The sequence below is a fragment of the Psittacula echo genome, assembly GCF_963264785.1.
Source record: "Psittacula echo genome assembly, chromosome: 6".
Classification (NCBI taxonomy): domain Eukaryota; kingdom Metazoa; phylum Chordata; class Aves; order Psittaciformes; family Psittacidae; genus Psittacula; species Psittacula echo.
The window spans coordinates 37,908,738-37,935,824 of record NC_137743.1 but is presented as its reverse complement, the minus strand read 5'-3'; the positions used below and the strand labels follow the sequence as shown (position 1 = coordinate 37,935,824).

The 27,087-nt window shown below is 42.5% G+C and overlaps 1 protein-coding gene and 1 long non-coding RNA gene across 7 annotated transcripts in view; one reads left to right on the top strand and one right to left on the bottom strand.

Annotated features, from left to right (window-relative positions):
* LOC308222566 overlaps positions 1 to 21,480 on the bottom strand; it is a 33,917-nt gene extending 12,437 nt beyond the window's left edge. Inside the window, exons 1-8 of one of the 3 annotated variants that reach the window (XR_013957187.1) lie at positions 21,340 to 21,480; positions 21,165 to 21,235; positions 19,393 to 20,147; positions 15,741 to 19,279; positions 7,592 to 7,902; positions 6,759 to 7,010; positions 4,114 to 4,268; positions 2,268 to 2,342 (exon numbers count right to left, since the gene is read on the bottom strand). This is a non-coding gene — a long non-coding RNA (uncharacterized lncRNA). The remainder of the gene's footprint in view (positions 1 to 2,267; positions 2,343 to 4,113; positions 4,269 to 6,758; positions 7,011 to 7,591; positions 7,903 to 15,740; positions 19,280 to 19,392; positions 20,148 to 21,164; positions 21,236 to 21,339) is intronic. The other 2 variants (XR_013957189.1, XR_013957188.1) reach the window with 2 other exon arrangements.
* The window catches only part of ZEB2 (zinc finger E-box binding homeobox 2), a 117,954-nt gene continuing 111,672 nt past the window's right edge, over positions 20,806 to 27,087 (top strand). Inside the window, exons 1-4 of one of the 4 annotated variants that reach the window (XM_080620774.1) lie at positions 20,806 to 21,298; positions 21,403 to 21,501; positions 21,972 to 22,093; positions 24,237 to 24,374. In XM_080620774.1, coding sequence (XP_080476900.1) covers positions 24,302 to 24,374 — 73 coding nt within the window. In that variant the 5' untranslated portion in view covers positions 20,806 to 21,298; positions 21,403 to 21,501; positions 21,972 to 22,093; positions 24,237 to 24,301. Of the gene's footprint in view, positions 21,299 to 21,361; positions 21,502 to 21,971; positions 22,094 to 24,236; positions 24,375 to 25,325; positions 26,548 to 27,087 lie in introns of those variants that run through there. The other 3 variants (XM_080620776.1, XM_080620775.1, XM_080620777.1) reach the window with 3 other exon arrangements.

Here is a 27,087-nt window from a genome sequence, read left to right as displayed (position 1 = left end):
GGGGTGGCTTTTCAGTAAGCAGTTATATTTCCTAATTTAGTTCTCCACCACAATCGTGGATTTTTGCAGCCCTTATTTTTATGCTTCTAAAAAGCAAAAGGATGAAAGGTTACATTTGGGAAGCCTTGAAGTGACAACCGAAGCTGCAGTGATGTGATGTGACATGAAAGTCCATGGCCACATAACTGCTTCAGCACTACTGCAAGGTTACTGATACGGCTCCTAAATTACCAATGATTAACTGATGTGCTCTGGTCATTAAACTCTTTTTCAATTCAGTCTTTCAGGCAACAGAGACATGCTATTTCTCTTTGGAATGCCTTGCAGGTATCACTGCTGAGTTTGCCAAGAACTCAGCATCAAGCCATTACCTTTGCAACAGCCAAAGCCATGTGAAGTGCCTTCAGAAGTCCTTAGGAAGCCATCTGCTTAAGCCTTAGCTGGGACTTGTTTTAAGGAAGTCACATGCTGCATTTTAAGTGGTTATTTCTCAACAGAGCTCAGGGGTAGGGAGGGAGGGCTGGTGGCCACAGCTCCTTCTGTGCAAAGACAAAGATTCAAGCTGGTGCTCACGGGACTTATACCGAAGGAGCTAAGTTGTGTGCAACTGCTTGCTCTTGGGGAGAAGAGGCTTTCTTGGGTGTCTTCATTGCTCATTAGCACAGTTTCTACTGCAGTTAGCTCAACCATAAAGCTTCTACTGTAGCTACATACTCCTAAGCCCAGGAAAACATTGCAATCCCATTTTACAGAGGAGGACATTGGGGCTGTTTTAACAGTGGGATCCAGGTTGACTAAAAGCTAATAAGAAGAGACACCACTGTTCAGTGAATTCATCAAACTCATAAAAAATTGGTTTCAGAGCTAGGGCCACAGCATAGCAGCTCCCAAGTCCTAATCTGTGCTCAGGCTGTTTGGTATCACAAAGACCTTCCTGCTTTTAACTCCTGCTAGGTCAGCACCAGGCAGCTCCATACATTGAGGGCGTTTCCCACTTTCAGGCTCATGAACGGCAAAATAAGGAACAGGATCATTATTTACCAACACTGATGTTAGAACTTGATTGTAAAGAAAGCTGTTTCAAATAATGACCAGAGTTAGGAAAGCATGTCTAACCATGTATCTATTCAGAAGAATATTATGCAGCATATATCAGCTCAGACAGGAGCTTGCTTCATGAAACTGGTTTCAATATTGGATTTTAAGTTTATGGCATCTGATAGAGTGAATATAGACATTGTTTTACAATAGCAGAATTTCTGTCTATTACTAATCTGTAGTTTTAATTGACACTAAGCACAAAGAACTACAAGAATAGAGTGAGTGCTCATTTCTCATAACCTATCTATCTTGCATATAGTTACTGAGGACTCATATACCACCAGTTTAGAAACATGCGTAATTGCTTATGGTCAACATCGTATCACTGCCAGATCACACATTAAACAGATAACCACCATTATTATAAGAGCAACTTCCTTGGCCTCATATTTTGGTCTGGCTCTGAATTCCTGTACTTTACCAGTTTGGTTTGTTGCATTATGCCAGCCTTCTGCCTGTACATGTCATTTTCTACTCCTGTAAGTAACCGGTGCAACAGAGAGCTTCCTATAAAAATGCATTTTTGAGCACACGAATAGAATAAATTTAAGAAATATGATCGCAGTTGCTCCTGCAATGTTTTTATAAACACAGTCTCTTCTTTTTTTTTTTTATAGTTAAGGTATAGTGTGTTATTTGGCAGAGGAATCTCACTTTAAAATGTAAAAGGTTCAGGCAACCACATATTTGGAAGTAGAAATCTTTCCTTAAAACATGGCTCTGGTTTTTAAACATAGCAAAATTTCTGGAAACTTCAGTTTCTTAAAGTCTGCCAAAGATCCAGTCACATGTAACATATTCTTGGGGCTTACATATAATGTTTCAAGTAATAAACAACATCTTGTTTAGTGCAGGATGGAAAAAAAAAGGGGGGAAAGCGCTCATTAAGAGTCAAAGCTCTACCTCAGTATTAAAAACAAAACATGTTCCTTGCAATGAAACCTCAGAATAACTTTTATGATGTATTAATAAGAGATGCATGTGCTCTTTAGGCTTTTAATAATTGCAGTTAAAATAGTAGGTTAAATTCTTACAGCAATTAGATAAATTATGTTACAAAAGAAAGAATATTTCACATTTGTTGAAGCACACTCAGACTTTCAATAACAAAGAAAAATTCTGTTCATCTTAATTTGATAACAGAAGGAGTTACATATTGTACATACCTATGCATCGTCAGTAGCCCTTCAACGCTCTCTATATAAATTCATTTATCATGCATGTTTTATTCAGGAACAAGGCTGTATTTAAAAAAAGAAAAAAAAAGTTGTTTCCATATGAAGGCTCATCATGCAGCATATTCATAGCTTAAATATATGCACAGTCATCTCTTCCAGTCAGACACCATTTCAGTCCACTCATCAGAATACACATTAAAAAAATTATATTGAGATACAAAAATAGCACACTGCAGCCAGGATTGAAGTATGGGCCACAATACCTACCTCACTGGGTTCTAGTAAGGTTTCATTAATTAATGCTTATGAGCTTCTAAGATCATCACTTCAATTCATTATGACCCTATTTGTTTTGTATCCCACTTTTCCGCTTAACTCAACAGTGAATTTATTTTGAAAGGTGTTGCATTTATAGAGTAATGAACAGATGAAAGCAGTTGGAGTGATTTGCAGGAGGATAAAAGGGAGCAGGAATCTTTCCCTTTTTCTTTTGCTCAAGGCGTTTGGTATCAGGTTTAAGAAGAGCATGAAGCTTCATGTTATGCAAGGCTTTTCTCAAGAAGCAACTCCTGACCAAAACCGCAACAGAAAAATATGCAAGAACATTATATCAAAGAATTTGGTATTAGTTTGGGAAAGCTCCATGCTTATATTTACGTTAATTAAAGATGCGTATGAACCACAAATCTCAGAGGGGGCATGGATGCAGGCATTTGGTTCTTGTCTCATTTCTAATAATTATTAGATACATTGGATGGAAATAGTTTGAAAGAAAATCAATAAGAGAATGAATCAACAAAATTAATGGCAATTTCAAATACTTACATGTATAGGATTTCACTCAAGGGCAAGATAAGATAAAATTAGTAGTCTCTAGTAAAGCAAAATATAGTTTGATCAAACTTCCATTCAGTGGAATCTTCTTTAAAGACTTCAGATTTTGGCATTAAACAATTTGGGTTAGGGAACTTCACAAAAAAGAAGGGGAAGATTATCTGGTGAAGCTCCAAGATTGCCATAGATTCCAGGGAAAAAAAACAGATTAAGACAACAAAATTACTGGTGGAAGAAAAGCTGATAAAGAAGACTAGAATTTGATAATGGATGAATTTAATTATTCGGGTATTGATTGGTATGATAACTATGTGGAAGATAACAAAGTTTGTTTGTAGCTGCAATGTTATTAGTCCACTGAGCAACCAGCAGCTAAGCTGAGCCCCATACTTGGAGTTAGGCATGCATATTGTTATAGAATTAATTTTAATTATAAAATATAACTTTAATTAAAATTAATTTCAATTGAACTTTTAAAGCTAATGATAGGGGCTTCAAGCCTCACTGTCAAAAAAACCTCATAGTTTTAAGAGATAAATCAATAAAAAACATTCTTAGCGAGAAAAGCTTGGGAGATTCACAAAGTAAATATACTTGGGTCAAAAAAACAATTAAGAACATCAGAATGTGCTCTTATTATTCATTCAAAGACAAAAAAACTTACAAACAATATATTGACACAACCGATGGTGGTGGGGAAATGTGCCAATAATACACAATAGGGACAATCTGATAGTAGTGAACTAGGGAAAAAAAAAATATGCTTTTGTGAGGGGTGTTTTGTAGTTATTCCCATTAAAAAGTTCTGTTGACTGGATTTCAAAGATGGGACCTTATCTTTCAGGACTTACAAATATAGTTTCTCCTTTAGATATTTTTGTTCCTGGCATACCAAACCAAGGGCTTAGCAGTTTATAAATGGCATTGACCTCTTGCAGTCCCATGACCAGAAGATAAGTCTCCAGTTCCATATATTATGTATTTAATATAATCAACATACCTGGGAACAGGTACTTAAAATGCAGTTCTCCCTCAAGATGGAAGAGCTCCAGCAAGAAGAGCGGGCAGCAACCACCAAAGCTTGTTAAAGCTGAGGTCTTCATCTTTCAGGTCTCTTTCAGACCAATACTAAAATTGACTGGGTTTTCCTATGGGCTGGACACACAGTTTCATCATAAACTGATGTGGAAACAAGCACTCTGGCTGATGCTGTGCTTTGTACAACACTGAAGACTTTTCATCTGCTGTTGAAAGAAAGACTTCTAACCCTGGTGTGGCAGATGTTAGGAACCACCACAGGATTTGGCGTGTTACCAGGCTGCTGAGTAATGCATGCAGAGCCTGTGGTGTCCCTAAAACCTTCCTGATATAAATGAATATCATTTTCCCTAGCTCTCTCCTTGGCTTGTAGAGAAAGCTCAAATCTCTTACATCCAATTTCCATCCCATATTTCTATAACGAAAAGGCTGGTCCCAGGTTGGTCAAAACTTTTCCTAGCAGTCTTGTTTTCTCATTGGTTAAAACCATGTTCATTCTTTTTATGAAAATCAATCTTCTTTCAGGGCGAAACCCAGTTTTCATTAAAAAAAAAAAAAAAAAATAAAACACCTTGGAAAAAATAAGAATTTGCTTTTATAGGAAAAAATGTTTCTGTTTGGAACCATAACCACAATGCTCCACTGCTTGTTCTTTGCCAGGCTTTACATGCCAGACTGTAGTTCATGTGAAGAATCATCACACTTCAGCAAAGAGACCTGAACAGCATAGGAGGCAGAGATCCTGTTTATACAGGACTGTGGCACCCAAACTGCAGCATCTAAGAAACAGGCCCAGTAAGAACTAGATAATACAAATTTCATTTGGGTTAGTCTTAAATTTTTCACCTGGTTTCAGTTCAAGGGGAGGAACTATTTTCAGTTCAAAAGGGGTTACTTTTCCAATATTACAATCAAACTAAACATGAATCTAATATTAATCAACTACCTACTGTATTTGCCAGAAATTGCCAAGTTCCTCATTGTGATAGAAAGATCTACAGATGTGAACAGAAAGCTGGGAAGGATAGTAAACATCCTAAAACAGTAAAATAATTAAAAAATAAAGCATAAGAAATTGCTAATCTGAAGCGCAGTATTATATAATACATATAATTTAATAAAACATTAAGAACTGGTTTGGCAGCAGCAAATAAAGGTATACTTCTTGAGCCAAAGAAATCCATACAAAATGTGGACAGAGATCTGTAATAAATCAGAAATGTTAAGAAGCTTCCCAACAGTCATTTTGATCTCTTGGCAACGAAGTAAAGCAAGTGCAGTACATAAGGGTTAAGTCCTCAGCTCACATAAATCAAGTTAACACCATTTAAGTTAGCAAAATGTATTCAAAGTCAAATTCGTTTACTCCAGCCAAATATCTGTCCCTAACTCTATCCTTTGCATTTTTTACTGCATTAACTATTTTAAAATATTCAGCTTTAAAGCCCAGTATACTTCAATGTAACCTCCATTACATATACGGACTTCTGTGTACACATGCATATGCAAAGGAATATATACATACAAATTTTTTTAAGTCATAATACAAACAAATGAACATAAAAGAATTCATAGCCATGAAAAATAGAATAGGAATAGTTTTGCAGGATTTAGTGAGGAAATGAACTGAAAATCCTAATTTGAGTGGAGTCAACCAATGTGGATATATGAGCAGGAAATCTTGCTAAAATAATTTGTTGGAATTCTTCAAATATATCCCTGCCAAGGTAGACAAGAAAAATACTATGAATGGTATACAATATGCCTAGAATTTCAAAAGAGTTTGATAAGATCCTGCACTGGAGATTACCAGCAAGGTACAAAGCCACTGCATAAATAATAACAAACATTAATGAACTGATAGCAGTCTGAAAACAGCATTCAAGGAATGACTTAGAGATTGGCAGTTAATACAGGGTAGTTCTTTGGTCAGGTTAGGAGCTTGTCTTGTCTCTAATCTATGTAAAAGAATTAAATCAGAGTATCAAAGGTAGTATATCAAAATGTGCCAGGAACACACAAGTTAAAGGGGCTCTAGCAACAGTTGTCTAACACCAGTTATAAATGCAAGATCCAGATTACCAGCAAATGCAGCATCAGCACCGCCAGGAATGTGCTGCTGTGCTGGAGCACAAAGCTGATAAAGCAATGTAAACGGGGGTTTTATTTTGATGCAGTGGAAAATACGGAAACATGTTCCACATAGGCAGAGGGATGGAAAGAAATGGTGAAAGGTATTACGTGAGGGGCAGAGGGAGATCTAACTGCTGCTCAGAGAGAAGAGAAGAGCTCAAGGAGGAACTGGAGTTCCAGGAAAAGGGAAGGAATAGACAAGAGAATGCTTTGAGCTTTCTCATCGTTAGAAGATGGGAAGTTTAGAGGAGATTAAAAAATCTTTTGAAATCAAATAAATCAATAAATGAAACACCCTTTTTCTATCCCAGTATAATGGATAAGTGTCTGGGTAAGACCTTTTACCCCAGGGATGGCTACCTTATGCTTTTACTGTAAGGGTCAGATAACAAAGCTAATCCTGTTTCCCTTGAACCCAAACCCCGTGTAGTTTTGAAGCATTGCCCATCCATTTCTGCCCCAACAGTGACAAACCTGTCCAGAATAGCTCAGAGTAACCAGCTGACCAGGGTACAGGTCAAGAGCCTCAGGGCTTGTTACTGTGCTGCTGCAGCTCAGGTCTGTGTTGGAGGAGCTTCACAGCCTTCCTGATGCTTTTTCAGAAGCACTGAAGAGATTATGGCTCCTAAGTCCATTTACAAGAATGTCTCTTCACGAAGAAACACAGATTTGTGTGCTCCTTGAAAACGGCCTGTGTCTCCTAAAACCTGGAAGAGTTTTGGGGACCTGGAACAAAGCAGAGATGCCAGCTGAGACCCTTAAACTCACTCCCAGTGGGATTTCTTTTATATTCCCTAGGGACAGGATCCACGAAAGGAAGATGGCAGAAAGGAAAAGAAAGCAAGAACAAGACTCTGAAGTCCAATGGTTAGATACTTTGCCTAACAGAAGAATATGTCCTCCAATAAATTTTGATTAAAAAGATGAAATTTCAAACAATTATAAACAGGGCTGAAACCTCCAGCATCTGAGATTATTAACTGAAGACTTTTTAGTAGTCATTTTATCCTTGATGGTAATTACACAGAATTTCAACATGTATTTATAGAATCATAGAATCATAGAATAGTTAGGGTTGGAAAGGACCTTGAGATCATCTAGTTCCAACCCCCCTGCCATGGGCAGGGACACCCCACACTAAACCATGTCACCCAAGGCTCTGTCCAACCTGGCCTTGAACACCACCAAGGATGGAGCATTCACAACTTCCTTGGGAAACACATTCCAGTGCCTCACCACCCTCTCAGTAAAGAATTTCTTCCTTATATCCAATCTAGACTTCCCCTGTTTAAGTTTGAATCCGTTACCCCTTGTCCTGTCACTACAGTCCCTGATGAGGAGTCCATCCCCAGCATCCTTGTAGGTCCGCCTCAGATACTGGAAGGCTGCTATGAGGTCTCCACGCAGCCTTCTCTTCTCCAGGCTGAACAGCCCCAACTTTCTCAGCCTGTCTTCGTACAGGAGGTGCTCCAGTCCCCTGATTATCGTCGTGGCCCTCCTCTGGACTTGTTCCAACAGTTCCGTGTCCTTTTTATGTTGAGGACACCAGAACTGCACACAATACTCCAAGTGAGGTCTCACGAGAGCAGTGTAGAGGGGCAGGATCACCTCCTTCGACCTGCAATTTAAATAACGTAGCATTAGTTAAGAATAGGTTCTGCTCTCTATTTGTCTACTACTTTTCTCAGCTTTTACATCCATGTTACTTCAAATAACTTGTCCAACACTAGAGCCAAACTCTCTTGCCTTTGCTGTCATACCTACTTTATTCATTTTAATGGACCACCTTTCGATACCAAGACCAAAAGATTTGGCCTCATGAGTATTTATCAGAACTGTACAAAGACAGAGATTTCAGCATATAGCACATTTTTCACCAATTATTCTTTTCATTATTCTTATACAGGAACCCTCACCAAACAGCAGTCTGATATTGTGGTAGTCACTACACTAAACTCAACTTTTGCAGAACTGCCTTTAGACAAGGAATGAAAGAAACCCAAGGATTTTAGGAAAAAAACCCCTATGTCCAACAGATGCTGTGGGAAATGTTTTTTACATCCCTTATTGACCAGAGCAATCCTGTCCAGGCCCAAAGTGGCATTTTCAATTCTTCTTTGGATCACCAGCTCCCTGGTAAGGTTGAATTCAATCCTCCAAATTCAAAGGTAAATTTTCTTGAGACTTTTACAGGATTTGCTTAATCACTGTGAATCCTGGATATAAACCTGAAGTTTTCAGTGCCTCTTAGGTACTGTTCATTGATTTTTTTTTCATTTCACCATCTACAGGCCCATGTTTTCCTCTCTGTTACAACTGTTTCTTCACCTGCCTGAAACCAGAAGATTTCTTTTTTTTCTTCCGTTTCCAAGTTTCTCAAAGTTCTCTCTCCACTCAACACTGCCAGCTTAGTTCCTGAATAAAACCTCAGTGTTTCTCAACAAAGTACAGAATTTCTTCCCCTAAATAACCTTTGCTACCAGTGCCTCTTTCTTTTTTTTTTTTTTTTTTTTATTTCGGTGGAAAATATTAAAAAAATCACACCTTCTATTCATCATAAAACCAAGTCACTTTCCTAAACAAGAAAGTGTAGCTAGATACCAGAAGTAATTGTAAACATATTAGTCTTCTGGGATTTCAACGTACTTAAGCACCAAGTCTACGAGTCTTTTCTGAATATTGCTTCACAACTATCTTCTTTGCCTGCTTCCTGCTTTATACTTCACCCAGAGTACTTTTGTTTCACCAGCCTATTGGTCTTTGAAATTTCAAAACCATGCAGGTTTATTTGTGAGTTGCGTTTCTTTCGCCATGTTTGTGTTCAGATCCCTAATGACAATCTCCTTTGAGCTGCCTCAGAGGAAGGAAAACCCCAGGGTTTTTTAAATGACAGCATTCTGAGGAAGAATCTCTATGCTAATTCAGTTTCAACTTTGCAAGCAGAAAATTTAAAATGAGATAGTTTTTAACAAATAAGGCCACTTAAAAATCTTTGTAACATTGATTTCTCTACCACCAGCTTTCTTGACTTTTGGAGATAATTATAAATAATAATTTGACTACCAAAAATCCCATTCCACCTTAAAAATTTTATTGAGTCCTCAAACATCAATTTGAATCAATGCCAATTCAGTATAAATAAAGTATGATATGGACACTCCAGTAAAGGATAGCCTGCAAATCAAAAGAACTGTTATTGCACAAGAAACATGTTAGATTTTTCTCCAATAATTCTCATTTTGATCACCTTTTCCAGAGAACTTCAGTCACTCAAATAGGAATAAGATAAGAAGCAATCATTGTTTCTGGCTGTTAAAGATGCTTGATATAAATGAAGGCTGAGCCTAATCCTTTCTAAAAACACCTTAAACATTAACATTTTCATAATCAGGATGAAAACTGAAGTATCTGGTGAGTTTAAAAGAAGAAAAATATGGCAATTAAAAAAGAAAAGTCTAAGAATAAACAGTAAATTCATGTAGAGATATCCAATTCACAATGTAGTAGGCATTATGTCAAATAAAACCACCAAGTGAGCTGAAGTATTAATGAACAGAAGAGATAGCCAGACATGTTTATATAGGCAGACAAGGCTGGAGGATATATCAACAATGCTGGGAGGTGTGTTACAATAAACTTGAAGGGGGACAGATTTGCTGGGCCAAGTGTCCCTTTCCTGTCCAGGAATTCCTTATGTCCTCATTACCCTCTCACCTCTGGACAGCTGCAATATTAAAATCTGGCTCATGTCTTAAGGAAATTAATGTCCTTAATTTAGTCCACAGTTCACATATATCCATATCACAAAATAGTCATACTATTTGGCTCAATGGACAGTGTCTGCTCAGGAAAGAGGCTCATCCTGGAGTGGCAGGGCTGTTGCGAGGCGAGTCTAAGACCTCTATAAAGCATGTTTAGCCTGTGTAATGCATGTGTGGTATGTTCACACTGAAGAGAAGTCACCTTACATTCATTCCTTTGTTTTTCTGGTATCCTTTGCATATAGTATTTTAATTACCAAAGCAATTGTCATGGTCTTATATCATAATAGCACTGAAGCTGGACAAGAGCAAATGTGGCCTTTTGGTTTTCCCATTTTTGATTCACCTCTAAATGGAGGGTAACCTCAACATGAAGCAAGCTATGGGCCTGATTTGGTACAACTCGTTCCTCTCTGGAGCACAGATAAGGACTGCAGGGTTGGGTGCTGCATTGATAGATTACGTAGTACAGAAAACACTCCTGGCATGTTCTGGTCCTAAGGGTTGATATGCAATGCTCCTAATGCAACAGTCAACTGCTAAATAATCCGGATTCAGAAAGAGGCAGAGTGGTTGTGGCAGTGAAAAAAATGTGAAGGGAATAAAAATTAATCATCAAAAGGATTTTATATTTTATGTTAGTAAATAATTTTAACTAATTGATTACATTGTTTCTCCATCCAGGCTTCTGATCTGAAATCTTCAGCAATTGGTAGGCAGGGGTGTAAGGCACTTGTTCTCTTCATCTAGAAAACATCTATGCTGCACATTTGCCAACACTGTGGGTTTTTTCTCTCTTTCTTTAAGAATATTTTTTTATGCTTTTGTGATTATTTTCTTCTGATCCATTTGCTTACCAACATAAGGAGCATAAAATAGTATGAGGATACTTGAAGAGTATTAATGGAAATGTCAATGTACTGGATGCATTTTCGGGTGAAAAGAAGGATGTAAGATGAAGGTTAAGTCAGCTTGAGGCAGAAGCATCTGATTTGTAAATAACAAAATTGTAGGATTTATTCTTTTTGATGCATCGCACTTTTAATAAAAGAAAATCCCCTGGAAACCTCTGTAAATGGCATGAAACATATAATTAGACTTATCTTTTCTCACTCTGCTTATTTACATGCTCAGTAACTTCAGTGGTGATTCAGTAACAACTGATTTTATAGAAACATCTGACAATGAGAACAAATATTTGCAGTGTTTTCAGTCTCTGCTCTATATTTCTCCCTGCTCACCACAAAGCACAAAGGAGAACTTGCCTTCCTTGTGTGTATATAGGCACTGCTTTCTTCACTGCTCCCACCCGTAACCACATCCACTTTCCAACACTAAATATCAGGTGTGGCTTTTCACACCTTGATTCTCACCTCTAAAATGCTATCTCCCAAAAATTCCAGATGCAGACCTCAATGAGAGCTCCTATCTTCCCAAAAATGAGTGACACCACCAGGCAGGCTTTGGCGTCAAAGACACCACTGCCAGGCACAGCTGGTGGATGGGTGGTGACACAAGTGCTAACCCAGGTGCTCACCTGACACAAGGGCTAGCCCAGGCACTCACCTACCCCAAGAGCAGATACCCAAGGCTGTGCCATTGTTGAGTTTGTTTCCTTTTGCCTGAGCTACACCACCTCTGCCTTTCCCTGCTTGCTAGGGGAAGAGGTCTTCCATGTAGAGAGCCACTGCAGCATAATCGTAGGTATATGTGAGCTATAGAACCATCCAGGGTTTACTTTGCTGCCCTGAACCTCTTCATCAGCTGCCAGAGCCATCAAAACAACCTGTGTAGCAAGTCCTGGGTCATCACAGTGATTTTGTTTTCACCCTTTGGGAAGTAGTGTTCATCCCAGTTTACACTCCTGCAAAGGCAAATGATAGGTAGGAGGATGCCATCAGGGTGACTGCCACCAAGTCCAGTCTCTATAGGCAAGAGCAGTGGTTGTAGTGTAGTCCCATTCCCTGCTCCTCTTATCTTGGTATCTTCTGGGGAGTATGGTGGGTCTATTCGTTGCTGACTTCAGTGGCATCTGCTGCCTACGCCACATGAAAAATTAAAGGGCAACTAGTGAATATGGCTCTCCTAATATGTGCAGTATGATTGATCCATGCAAATGTCTTTACTTGTGGGGACATGGCGCGGTGAAATTATGGCACAGGAGATAGGGAACTGGAGTTGCAATTCCTGACTCCTGGGAGTAGGCCAAGGACATCAATGCTCACAGCAATCCAATCCAGGCTGCCAAAATTATTCTGGAGACCATTTTGTCTCCTCCCTAGCCTGGAATTTGGGAAATCACACCCACTCAGAATCTCCTTGTGGTAGGACCATTGGCAGGTGGACACAGGTGTTGAACACCAAACAATATATCCATATTCTGCCTCATGCACTTTTTACACCCATTTCCAACCTGTCAGAACAAGGAGAAAAGAATACAGCCAATATTGTCACTTCTGAATTAAAAAAAAAATATATATATATAAAAAAAAAATAACCATTTTTAGAGGGTTTCAGGTTGAAGGTTGCTTGTCAGAATCCAAGAAGAGAGCAGCAGTTGTTCTGACACTGGTTTTCACATCCTTGTCATATATTTGAAGCAGGATAGCTGATGTGTGTTAAAAAAGGATGGTAAGGTTTAAAATAGTTTAGATGCTGCCTGGAGCAAGTTTTAAGTGATATAGTAAGAAGCATTGGTAGGAGTGTGCACGTACCTAACACAATCCGTATGGGAAAATGACTTGGTCAAATGCCGGTGCCTTTAATGTGACAGTGACCTGGAACACCACAGAGCAAATGACCAAGAGAGACATTAGGAGTTTTCTCAAGGAACATTTTTAAAACATTATTTGGAGGGAAGGAGAGAGGGGGAGCCTGGAAAAGACTTTCACAGCAAGTTAAAAAAGCTCTCTTCTGTTTTTTGACAGCTCTAATAACCCCCAGTCTAAGATTTGGGCTTGGAAAGGGGCCAGTTGGCCAAGCCTCCACCAGCAGATGAGCTGGAGGTGATGCTGATAGTCAGAAGGAAGCAAACAGAAGAACTAGCAAGTCCAACACCACTCTGGAAGAAGGGGATATCTGCCAGTTTGTGGATCAATCTGCAGTTTAGATGCACAATGGTCACTGGGACATGTGGCTTTGCTTCTTGTGGTACCTAATACAGTCAGCAGCCACTTGTAGAACAGCAGCAATTTTCCAGGTATTGGGAGATTTTGTACGCATGGGATTTCTTTGAAAATATACTGCAGTATCTAATTGTTTCAAATCGTTTGAGCTTTTCTAAATATCTTTGTAACCCTTGTGTTTCTGTGAATTTCAATGTACACAGATAATCTCCTGAAGTTGCAGAGAAGAAAATTTTTCTTTGGGTGATAAGAATTGGGGCAATCAACTAACTCTGAAACTTTTGGATGGCCATCAAAATGTCAGCTTTGCACCCAGATTCTTTGCTGCTAATTTCACCCGTATTAGCTTAACTGGTAGCCATTGAGAAAAATAGTGAGATGCTAAGAAAACCAGGAAAAAGTAAACTTTACTTAGACCAAAATAGGTAGAACAGGGGCTACCGTGTAATTATATAATTTATATTCACCATTCAGCCTGCTTAAAACAAAAAACCCCACCATTTTCCATGTTAATAAATTCATCTCAAAGCTGTCCGTTGACCTTACGAAGGCACAGCAACATCCAAGGGGCTTTGGCTGATGTTCTCAGCACACTGCTGCTGCTCCTGCTGCCCCCCAGCTCCAAAAAGCATGTCTCTCTTTGCAAAGAAGAGCGGGCACATCTCAAGGATGTTTGCTTTCTCTCCTGCCATTTCAGAACCAAAAAAGCAGACATTTAACCCAAATCCCCACCTCATCCTTTTGCAGAGCTTGCTGCTGTTGCCACCACCCTGACAGCCAAAGAGATGGCAGGTCTGGGCACTGGGCTCAGAGCTGGGCCCTCTGTGCTCCTAGTATTGCTCAAGTTTGCCACTCTTGCTATTACAAATTCACCCACTCTCTGGGTGAAAAAGAAAAAATAATAAAAAAAACCCTGTTATCGCTGAGCATATGCAACTGCTAAACATCCTATTCAATATAACTTCAGCCTGTTCCGAGAACTACATTTCACAGTTTCTTTATACAGTATCTGTCTGACAGATATTGCCCACTAGATTACCACAGTCTATATAATATACTTCCACCATAAAAAAAATAGTTCTTTTTTTTTTACTACCTGGTGTAGGAAAAAAATAGAGATTGAAAGTTTTATTTTCATTTTACATTTCACATGTACTATCTTCCCTGTATAAATGTCACATGGCACTAAGCAAATTTAAACACTACCATGTATTTGTGATTCTGTTTTGGTGTAATTTCTTTACATAAATAGTACTGCATCAATTTAAGGTATTTCTAGAGCATCTGTCACCCTGGTTCTTCAGTATGACAAGGAGCCAATACCCTATACGCAGACTATTTGGGCCCCCTGTACATTTGAATGTTCCACTAAATAAAAATTCTTAAGCTTTCATTTCTTAATAAATCAAATTCAGACCTGGTATAAGCAAAGGCAACTTCTCAGGTGCTGGTCAGGCAGTATTACTGTAATAATTAACCACTGGTCAGAGGCAGTGGAGCAGAGGCTACTCCTTTAATTGCTTTATTTATTTTTCTTTCTACCTTTTGGGTTATGGTTTTGTCCAGCTGCCCCTTCCTCCTTTCTGTTCCACATGTGGCTGAACTGTGATCATACCAACCAAATGCCGAGCAGGGTTGCACAACAAGCACCATTGCTTGCACCTATTTGCTGGCCAGCTTATAACCGACTTGCAGCTTATGTTGTTCCTTTATTGCCACCAGCTATATGTGAGGTGGGGTCTTGAGGGCTATGATTTAGCCATATTACAACATAACAGAATACTGATGTCTCACTGGGAGGACACAATAAAAATCTATATAAAAAGTTCTTGATATTTTAAACACCTCAAATTGAAACAAGCTTTGGTCTTCTTGTTAAGTTTCATATAAACAAGAAGGGAACACTGTGTATCTGAGATATTTCTTTATGGTTTCCTAGCTTAACCCCAAGTGGTTTTACATAACATGTATGTATTGCGGGAGACCTTATCACTCAAGTTAGGAAAATGAGGCCTAAATGTGCTCATATGCAGAAGATTCATGGTCTTATTAATGCATATATGCCATGCATAGATTATTAACAGCTTCATAACTAGATAGAAACTTACATTTCAATAAACATACTTTTACAACTGTAAAGAAAAAAGTTTTGCATTAGGATGTTGCTTACTTCATGTCTTTGTCCTGGGAGAATGCAACTAAAGAAACCACATTTAAAATCAGACATTAGATATGCAAATATGTGTTCAGATCAGAGATACAAAAATTATTCAAATGATTAATTATTCATCATAAAAATGTCAATTAATAATTCTGAAGCATAATAGGCATCTTTCTAATGCATCTTTATTTTTCAAGCCTAAATACTGTTGAATCTATGTTCAATTGCATTCTAACAAGTTTTTAAAAATTCAACAAAGTAAACAACCAACTATAAACAAAAGTAAGCAGTGAATTTTAATTAGTGCCTACTGAGCCAAGAAATGTGTCCAAACTTCAGCATCAATCCCAGAGGAGAAAGAAAAACATCTACATCTCATGGTGTGGGACAGTGGATGGAGGATGCTCACCTGCCGACCTGCGGCCAACACTCCCAGCTCTCTCACTTCTCTCTGCTCAGCACGAGAAGCAGGATTTGAGTCCTGCAGATGCTGTTCTCCCACCACAGACAGACAGACAGATGTTGTGGACAGGAGCTGAGCAGCTCTAGACCATCATATGCAACTTTATAAATGACAAAATTGAGAAAAACATATGGGGGAGATTCACTTTTAACATGCAAGGATTCACACAAAATTAAATATTACAGTGATCTACTTGTTAGAAATGCCCAGGGATAGATAAATTGAAGCCAGACAATCTTTTCCGTTGCTTTTGGCTTGTATCCTATTCCTACATGGGTTTTCCACAGAGGAACTCAAAACTTTGGGAATGTTGATTCAAAAGGTTTCTTCCCAAATAGCTCATCAGCAGGTGGGGGGGAGAGTCATTTCCTGGCCCTTTCTTCCTCTCCTCCAGGTGGAAATGGGAATAAAAAAAATAAAAAAAAAAAATAAAGGGTTTTCTCTCTAAATCTTAGCTTACGGGAACACCTGTATCAAGCAAAAGTATCCAGTAGCATCTTGGGGCCACACAGGTCCTTCACCGCTCAGAAAAATTATGCCAGCCGATCTTATCTTCCACCACCACAGGTGACTGCAGAAAATAATCCCCCTCCAGCATTTTTTGGTTGCTTGGTGGGTTGGTTGGTTGGTTGGTTGGTTTAGGGGCTTTTTCAACCTCCTTTTTTTTCCCAAGGTGAGGGCAGCTTCTGCATTCCAGAGATCGATGCGTGAGAAGCAGCCAGAACCCATGGGTAGCCCTGATCTCGCAGCAGCCGCTCTCCCCACAGAGCAGGACTGCAGGGAAGAATGCTCTCCCCAGACTTGGCAGCAAGCGGGCATATCTCATCTGGGTCCCCTACACAAGGATGTTTAATCCTTAATGCAGGAAGGGTTCCACACTTTGGGGGAAATATAGGAGAGCTGTGGCTATGAAGGACCCAAAGGACAAGCCTCAGAGTAGCAATTGTGTTTTTAGAGGTGCTAAACCTCCATCTTCACCAGCCTCTAAAATGTATTAGTCAAAACTTATCAGCTAGAGCATCTTTTCTGCTATTCCCCGATTTTTCTCCTTCCAAGCAGGCAAGAAAACATGCTCCCCTTTACTCATCCTACATCAGGGAAAAAATAAACACACTAAAATAAATAAGGCCATGAATCACCCCACCAGCCTATGACACTAGGTCCCTACAATGCCATGATTGCAGAAGGTCTCAGCAGAAGGCCGAGCTCCTCCAGGGCCTATGCCCTGTAGCCTGCCTTGGTGGCTGATCCCTCCTGCCCATCACACCCAGAGGCCCTGGGGGTCTCTCCTGTGCAGCCCCTTTCTCATGGTAACCAACTCCTGTCAGCAGTGTTTGCCCCTTGCTGGCTCTGCAGCTCTGCACAGAGATGGGAGGGACATAGGGTTATCTCCAGGGGCCTTATTCCATCACTATAGCACTTGGTGGACAAAGGAAAACCCCCTGAAGAAGAGGAAGCAAGCTGGCATCACTCATGGCATTGCTCAGGCAGGTTTGCATCAGGACCACCCGGCTTCCCCCTTCTCACCTCTACCTTTCCACATAAAACTTGAGGAAAAGAGGGAAAACCTGCACCCAGAGAACTGCCCTTAAAACCTTCTCCAAGCCACAGCACTGGCTGTCTTCTGCAAGGGAGAGCTGGGTTTATGAAGAGATTTTGGGTCTGTTTGGTTTTAACTGATGGGGGAAGGAAGAGAATTGTATTCACAAAAGTTTAACATGGAGCGAGGTGTAGGCTATGTTGCGGATGCTGACCACGAAGGGCCTGGGAGCCCAGCTGCCAGCACCACCCCAATAAAGACAGCACCCATAAGCTGTCATTATTTCCATCTCCTAAAGAAGCCGCACGCTCGTTATTAGTTCAGAGCTGGGCAGGAAATCATCGCCTGGATTAAGGTTAAATTCCATCTTAGAAGGGCTTAGCTGATTGCTAAATGTTTACGCCAAGTGTCCAAAAATTGAAAAAAAAAAAAAAAAAAAAAAAGGACTAAACCCCACAGCACCACATACCACATTAAAATAACATCTAATAAGGTTGGGTGTCATGCCACTCCTGCAAAGATCAGAGCAGTGTATTGCTCCGATGCAAGCCCTGCTGAGGCAGTTCAGAGCTGGAGAAACTGTGAGATTGAGGGCTGAAAGAACAGCCTGCAAAATTATGAATAGGGATTATCTGACAACACAAACATGTTCCTTACGGCCCTTGAGCATCATCACACGATCTGAGGGTTTGTTTTTTTAGTGTAAAAAATACATATAATATAATTTTTTTATAATATAATATAAAATACATATAGTGCAGATATATGTTTTAATGATATAACATCGATGGCACTCCTGTCTATTGCAGGTTCGGCTGCAGCTTCTGTTAATCTCTGGTTCATCCTCTCATTTTATAATCTGGAAATACATGAACAATATGTAAGGAATTGGTAATGGGATTAATTTATTTTGAGTACTGCTTGGTTGGTTTTTGCTGTTACTTTTTTATCCTATAAAACATAGGTGACTGGAAATCAAGAGAGTCAGAAATTAGCATTCATGTTTTTCTTTTTCTTTCTTTTTTTATCACATGCATCTAAATTCAGTTTAGCTCTTTAAGGAATTGCCAGACTGCCCTTGATTTATAGCCAGTGTCTTCGGGATCTGAGTGGATCTAATTCAAATTAATAATACTCGAATCTGATTTCAGGTTATTATTTGCACTGTGCTGTATATTTCATTAAGATATCATCACTTTGTATGTGTGTGTGTGATATGCCTCTGTATATACAGGTATATTTAGGCAAGGACAAGTCACACATCCTGCAAGAAAATCATGTTGGTGTTTAGCGAATAGTGGCAACAAAACTTTTAGCAAAGCCAAGCTAACTCGTACTGAGGAAAAATATAAATATAAATTAAAATAATTATAATAATAATAAAAAATTGGAGAACCTTGTTCTCACCTTTGCATAATTAGGGATTTCAGGGGCAGCAGACCGCCGGGTCTGCAGGCAGATTTGCTTTAAGCTGCTCGGTGGCTGGCAGCCCCGCTCAGGCAGGGAGCAGGCAGCCTCCCCCCACTCCTGCCGCAGCTCGGGGTTGCCGAAGGGGACACACGGAGGAGGACTGGGGGCATTTGGTGGCTATTTCTTCCCCACTTCAAGGCGGGGGGCTTTGGGGTACCGCGCACCACGCAGGGTCACCCACTCCCGTCTAACTCAGAGATGCCCCCCAAAAAACCCAATCCCGAGCAAATCTGGGTGGCTGCAAGGACACACTGGGTTAGGGCGAGAGGGATCCCCGTCCTTCCCTTGCACTGTTTGATCATCAGGAAGGTGCTCTGTGTTCGGGCGCATCACGGGGCGCGGTGGCCAGCGCCCGTCGCTGCATCCCAGCCCTCGCTTCGGGCGCTCAGTTAACGCACAGCTCAGGAGCAGTTTATCTCAGCTGAACGTAAGTAAAAGTGTAGTGTCGGATCAGTGAACCATTTGTTTCGGATTTCTTCAGGAGGGGGAGAAAAGGAAAAGAAATAAAATTAAAGCTCTGTAATGGATTTAACTCTTGTCAAAGGAGAGAAATTGTTTCGCAGCTGTTTAACACAGCTCCACGTTTACCTCGGCAAGGACCGCGCCAGTAGGCAAGATGTGAAGTTTATCTTTGCAGTGAGACTGTTTCGAGCTCTTTTTAGGGGAAGAAACGGCTGTGCTGGGCCGGGACCTGGGCACGAGCGGGTCGAGGCTCAGCCGTGTCCCTGTGCGGACAAATAGCATCCCCAACCCGGGCTGCCTTCACCTACTCCTATAGTAGTTCTCAGATACGTCTGCGATAAAGCGGCTTTTTGATGAAGAAAACAGCAGAGCACTGGTTAACAACACTTAAACTTAAAAGAAAAAAAAAAAAAAAAATAAAACAAAAATCCTCCTGGGAAGTGGGCTCTGAATTGGTTAATAATGTGCAGTACTTGCTAAATTGCTGACTTCCAGATGTGGAAAATATCTTTCTTGTTTAGGACCTACGTAACCTGATTGGATTACGACAGAAGCGTCACATTGGAAGGCATTTGAGTGATGATTTAATTAACCATACAGTAGAAAGCTGTATTTGCCAGGAAACCCCCTCCATATTTGCATAGCCAATCCCTTCAGTGCAAAGGTGGAGTCTGGTGGTGGTTTTTTTTTTTTTTTTTTTGGGGTTTTTTTTTCCTATATGTAATTTTATTTTAATTTTAATACTTGAAAAAGGTGAAAAACTTGTAACCTCCCTGAAGTTCAGTCCCATGCGTTACTCGTCCGCGCTGTCTCTGCCTATCCAGCCACTTCCCAGGGAGAACAGAGCCAGGAAAGGAGCCCATCTCACCCCTGATCCCTATCTGGGAACAAAACAGATAGATTGTAAGATCTCAGCACGGGTTCGAGTTCGGTTTTTTGGTGTTGGTTTTGGGTTGGTTTTTTTTTTCATCAGATTTAGCTGACTGTTCAGATAACCTGGATGAGTGCTGAAATGAAAGGAAAAAAAACCCAAAAGCAACAAAACAACACACCCGCCCCAAAAGAAACGTGTTAAGATAAAAATAAAACAGCACTAAAACGAGCAGGACTCAGCCAGGAGCTTCTTTGCAGTGCCCTAACAGAGTTTAGTTTCTAAGCATTATGTTAGGGTAAGTTTTCCCTTCTTCATGAGCCGAGAGCTCCGAGAAAGGCTGGGAACCGGGACAGTGCAGGGTGCAGGATGCGGCCCTAGCCGGCTAGGCGGGCGGGCGGGGGGGGGCATCCCGCGCGGGGGAAGGGGGGTGGAAACGACAGGGATCCCGCCGGGAATGGGGGTGGGAAACGGCAGGGATCCAGCCTGGGGGCAGGGGATCCGGCTGGGATCCAGCCGGGGGGGGAGTGGGGGGAGGGAGGAGGTGGTGTCCGACAGGGATCCTGCTGGGGGGCGGGGGGATTCCGCCGTGAGAAGGGAAAGGGATGCAGCTAGGGGGGCGAGACACATACCCCGGGAGAGGGGGGAGCGGGACAGTGATGCGCCCCGGGGAGAGAGGGAATGAGCCCGCGGGGGGGCAGAGGATGCAGCCGGGGACGGAGGAGTTGGCAGGGTTGCAGCCGCGGGCAGAAGGGGCAGCCCCCCGGGGAGGGGGGTGGGGGGGCGCGGCGTCGGGGCTCAGGGAGTTTCCTCGGGGGCCGCGGTGGGGTGAAGGCGGTGGGGCGCGGAGAGGCGCGGAGAGGAGCGGAGCGGCGGGGCGGGGGGCGGGCGCGGGGCGGGGGGCGGGCGGGAGGAGGTGGAATTGCATTTCTGCCGCTAAAGCTTTCGCGGAGACTTCAAGGTATAATCTATCCCAGATCCTTTCCCAGAGAGAAACTTGGCGATCACGTTTCCACATGATGCTCACGTTTGGTGCTCTTCAATTATCCCTCCCCACAAAGATAGGTGGCGTGTGTTTCAGGGTCTCTCCTCTCGCTCCTACAGAAAAGAAAAAGAAAAAAATGTCATTAGAAGAGGCGTAACACGTCAGTCCGTCCCCAGGTTTGTGTTTCCTGGAGTGGCAGAAAGAGATCAGTCCTAACCTGCCCAGCAGGAATAACGGTCCTTCCGACAACTCTTTGCAAGGCTTTTTACAATTTCTCCAGGAGCTGCATCTTCCTTCACCTTTTCTCCTCCACTTCGAGGCTTCTTCATGCTTTTTCTTCTCACCATTTCTGGCCAAAACTACAGACAAGACTTCGCAGGTAGGTTCGGAATTTAATTCCATTTTCTCCCCTCCTTTTTTTTTTTTTTTTTCCCCCTTTCCCCTCTTTTTTCTCACGCACTCGCGGGCTTATTTAATTTCGGGAATATTTTAATTATTTTAAGCGAGATGCTTTCTTTCCGCTTGTTTATACTTGGGGCGAGAAACCTCTTTTCTTTTTTTTTTTTTTTTTTTCTTTTCTTTTCAAACCGAAACCTGAAGTCGCTTCGATACCGCTCCGGGAAGGGGTGAGCAGTTTCTGGGTGCTGTGGGCTGTGCCACCAGCAGCCCTGCTCCCCTTACCTGTCATCCAGGTACGGGAGATGCCTTTTACAAGGCAGCAAAAAAAGTTTTAGTGCTAGGAAGGGACTAAGTCCTCCTGCAGGCGAAAAAAAAAAAAAAAAAAAAAAAAAGAAAAACATCCCAAAACCCCAACATTCCTCCACCCATCTCCTGCTCTTTTTATTTCAGGATTCACATCTTCGCTCTGAAAGTTTGCAGGTACCTGTTAATGCCTTGCACGCCCTGAGCCTGCAGAGCCAGCCCGGCCGGGCACCGCTGGAGCCCAGCCCCGGGCAGGGCTCCCCGGCAAAGTATGTGCTTCCCCAAACAGAAAGTTTGATGTTTTGTCTGCTTAGGTAGTTTCATTTCTTTATTTTATTTAGTGAAGCTGAGTGAAGTAATACCTTAGCTTCTGGGATCCTAAAGCAAGAAGTGAAAGTACTGACTGGAACTTAAAAGTCGTTTACCAAAAAGCAATATATATATATGTGTGTATATATATGTATATGTGTATATATATGCGTGTATATATAAATATTCAAAGGCTAGCCAGTCCTCTGGGAAGAAAGGTACTCTCGAGATCTGCAGGTTTGAAATCATTGACAACTTTTTGCGGGGGGCTGAGCGCAAAAAGTGCTGAAACACTTGGGTGGTGAAACAGATTTCAAACAATTCACCATTGGTGGTTTTGCATTAAAACGCCAGTTGCCGAGGCGGGCTGAGGATCCGGGCTTGTCTCGGTGCCTGTCCTCCCCTTCCCGCTGCATCTCCTGGTCGGTCCTCCGCGGGGATGCTACCATTGCCCACTCTAGGATCAGGAATAACTGGGAAATACTAAAGTTTCTCACATTTCTCAGCCTCTGGCTTCCTCAGCCACATACATCCACAGAGCCTCCAATTCCCTCTGTCCAGGCAGAATCCCAAGCAGGAGAGTGTGAGCAAACACGCTGACCCCGCGCACACTCTCTCAATATTCCCATCCTCTTACCTGCTCAGAGATGTATTTTTTTATTATTATTTTACTTCAGCCAAGCAGGTTTTATAACCGCAAACGTCTGAGAACAGAGTTTAGGCGGAATAAAAAGACATAGCAGCAACACACTTCACTGCTTAGTCCTGGTGTGAAGCTCCAGCAAAGTAAAAAGACACAAAGGCGAAGGGAAAGAAAACAGAAATAATAATATTTTTTAAACCCCACTTTGCTGAAAAAAAAGTAGAAACTGTTGATTTTTTAAGTTTTGTGCAAAACTCCCAGTGCAGGAGAAGACAATAGATGCGAAGGCGAAGGGGGATCCTGCTCAGGAGAGCAAGGGTTAATTGCCCTTGTTTTACAGTTTGCATCTGTTACATCTTTTATAGCCCCCTGTTTAAACTAATCCTCTAGTCAAAGCATCTTTAAAGCTACAGCATCTTCTTCTAGATGGACTGAGTTTCAGGAGCGTTCTTGCAAGCAAAGCAAACGCTCCTGCCCTCTCCCTTTGACAGACAGAGCTCCTGCACCGCCCGGGCGCAAACAGCAGGTCCAAAAGTTTATAAGTTATAAAAAAAACCAAGGCCAACAAAAACCTCCAGCAAACCAACAAAAAACAAAACCCAACTGAAAGCCTGAAAACTCTTGACAGCTGTAGTTTTGATTTCTGTTTCTCTTCTGTGAAGAAAAAAAAAATAAAAGACACTCTGAAGCTTTGTTTAACTAAGGGGTAGGGGAAACCCTGAATATTGTCAAACTGACTAAAAAGGTGACAGAGGTTTATAATTACACTCTTAGTTGTTATGGGGAGGAGAGGGCTCCGTGCTGTGCTTTACCCCAAAAGGAGAAGAGGAGAGCCATGTTTCCCTCTCCTCTTATCACTTGGCTGGAGTGCACTTTGGGGGAGGAAAACATATATATAAAAGCAGAAGGAGAGAAGGCTAGGATTTCATGTGAAAGAAAGTTCTAATGTCAAATTAAAGTACTTTTAAGAGGAAATGGTCCGCCTAGCATTGAGTCAAACAGCCTACTGTAAAAGCTGTGCATTCCCTCATACGGTCATGAGTTATGACTCATTTGAGATGTAATTCTTGTCTGTCTCTCTCTCTCTCCTTCTCTGATCTGCTTTGCTGGTGCAATACACACACACACACACACACACGCACGCACATGCACACACAGGGAGGGAGACACACGCTCACGCAGACACACACACAGAGACAATAAATAAATAAATAAATGAAATAAATAAATAAATAAATAAATGAAATAAATAAATAAATAAAGGCGAAATCTGCCCGGCTGGGGAGAGAGGGGGAGCCCGCTTCGTCTGCGTCCCACCCCACCCCCCCCGGCGCGGCAAACCTCGCCGTGAGCGTGGATGGGTTCTTTCTCGGGTGGAAATTGGGGTCCCGGTTGGCGCCCTGCGTTTAAATGGGCCATCCCCGATGCCCACCGTGTCGCTGTGTTTGGTCGTTACATAGAGCCTGCGTGCTGCTGAACCGGGGAGCCGAGCCCATGCGAACTGCCATCTGATCCACTCTTATCAATGAAGCAGCAGATCATGGCGGATGGCCCCAGGTGTAAGAGGCGAAAACAAGCCAACCCCCGGAGGAAAAACGGTAAGCCCACCTCCCAAGAAAACTTTTCCGGCCCGTTCCGCTGCGGCCCGGGGCGGGGGGGGGAGGGTGGAAGCTGCGGCGGGACGGGAAGAGGGGAACGGGGCCGGCGGCCGCCCGGGTCTCTCCGCTCTCCGCCTCCCCTGCGCGGCTCCGGGGCCGTCCCGCGGGAACTGCGCGGCCAGGGGGCACCGGCTGAGCCGGGTGTGTGTGCAGGGGTATGTGTATGTGTGCGGAGCTGTATGTGTATGTAAAGAGGTGGGGTGTAGGAGGGGGTATCAGCATGCCGCCGCCGCTGATCCCCGAAGTTTGTTGCGCGGGCGCGGAGCGGTCGGGCCACTTGCCCCGCGGCGGGGGGAACGCGGCCCGGTTCCGTCACTGCTTTCCGGTTCTCCCACCGCTTCCCGGGTCTCTCCGGCGCTATCAGGGCCAGGGAGAGGAGAGGCGAGGAGCGGGGCGGTGGGAGGCGCGGAGCGGAGCGGAGGGCAGCCGGCCCCGCTACAGGCCCTGGGAAAAAACCCGGCGGCGTGAGAATCCCGAGGCGGGCTGGCAGTGAGTTAGTGACTCTCTTTTTCTATCGTTAGGGACTCGAAAATGAAACTTCCTCCTCCCTAATAATTAGTAACACTAACAAGCCCGGTGCCCAGTTGTCCGTAGCTGCCTCCCCCCCGCCCCACTCCAGGTCCCGCCGGTCGCGGAGGGCTGGGGCTCAGCGGGACTCGGTGTTCTGCGCTGATCTCACGTTTGGCAGCTCTCACCGATGCGGGTGCCCTGTCCCCATCTTCCCCCGTCCCTTCCGTAGTTTCTCCCCATTTCCTCACCCGCAGTCCCTCGCCTGGCCACCCCGGCCACACTTTCCCCAACTTTACTCTCGAGGAGCTAGAGGAAGGAAGATATTTGTGTAAACCTGGACCCGTGCGCTGCTAGCTCAGCTACTTCAATTAAGTGGTGAGGTGGAGGGGCGGGGGGGGGGGGGGGGGACACGGACGCACACCAACACCACCAACAATAAAAACCACAAAGACTAGAGAATGTTGATCAGAAGCAAATGATCCTGCCCCCCTTCCCCTTCCCTGTCTCTAGGTTGTGAGTGTAAGTGTGTGTGTGTGCGTGTATGTCTTTTTCTTGTTGTGGTGGAGGCGTCGAGCCATATGGGGGAGTGATAGAGGAATTTTAGTCAGAAACTGTTCGTTATGTTACACTGGCTTTTCCCTTTGTGTTGTCTTTGATCTATTTGCTTGGCTTCGTATAAAAAAAAAACCAAACAAAACGACCACCACCACCCCCCCCCAAAAAAAAAAAAAAAAAAAAAAAAGAAAAAACCAACGAAACTAAAATGATATATTCCGAGCCTCTTCCCAAGGATCAGTTCCTTGTTATCTTTTTTTAAAGTCTCTCCCCCTCCACCACCACCCTTTACTCTTGTGTCTGTCATTATTTAAGGTGGTCCTCACAGAGGAGACCTCCCTTTCCCCTCATCTCTGGGTAATTTAGTAGACATTAAAATTACACGTAATGTTTCCCTCTCCTCTCTTGTGTTTCCTCTGTTCTTTTTATTAAATGTTGGTTATTGATTTTCTAAAATCAATGTCTGTTGTGGGGCTTTTTTTCCCCTTACAAGTATCTAAAGCACGTTGCTGATCAACTGGATAACAAAAGCTTTGTGTCAAGTAGCCTTTTTTCTTATGTTAAACAGTCATTTTTGAGAGAAAAAGAGAACGAGATTTGAAGCAATGTATCCAGAAGTGCTCTTTTGCAGTAAAGAATATTCTGAGCGTTTGAGGGGGGGTTTTTCTTCTTCAGGCTCTTTGCTTTTCATACAAGATTATTAGTTTAGCATGTTTAAACACATTACATGCTCTCTTATGAGGGATGCGTCTACGTGTTTCTCATTTTCTAAATACAATTTGAGTCTTAACCTCCCCCTCACAAAAAAAATAAAAATAAAAATAAAAAAAAAAAAAAAAAAAAAAAAAGAGCTGGGTGCCTCTGCTTGCCCAGGACACCCGGACATTGCCTTCCCGCCCTGTTATCCCAGCCAAGACTTTGAGAACACGTATGGACCCAAGGTGGCACAGATTCCCGTTGCTCCCATGCAGAAGTGTGTTTCCACGGAGCTGCACTAACTTGGGAAAACCCCACGCCTGGGAGTCGAAAGTTTAATTGCCATTTTAAGGTAACAGCTTCAAGATCCTGCAAACTTCATTCAAAGTGTGCGCTGATTAGACGGAGGTCTAACTTCTGCTCCAGTGCCTTGCTCTGGCCAAGAGCACGGAGGAGGGGGGGATATAATTTGACTTTCTGTCCTTCCACTCTTTTCTCTTTGTGCTCCCTACTTTGTTTCTTTCTTTCATTTCTGAGTGAGAAATGTCCTGGTTCTGAGAAGCAGGTAGACATGAGAGGGTAGGCTTGGGTAAGGGTTTTTTTTCCATTCTCTCTCGACAAGCACGTATCCAGTGCCTTTCCCGTTGGGAATTGCTCAGGATTTATCTGAACTGAGTGGATTTTTCTTCTTTCCTGGATTCGTGGAAAATATGTTACTTCTGAGCTTGTGTCTTTGCTGATAACACCAGAAACGGTGATGCTTATCAAAATCAGACAGAAATTCCTTAGAAAAGCAGCAGAACCAAAATAATATTAAAAACCACCAGAAAAAAAAAAAAAATAGACGGTCATCAAGGAAGCTGGAGCGGGGGGTGGGGGGAGTGGGAAGCGA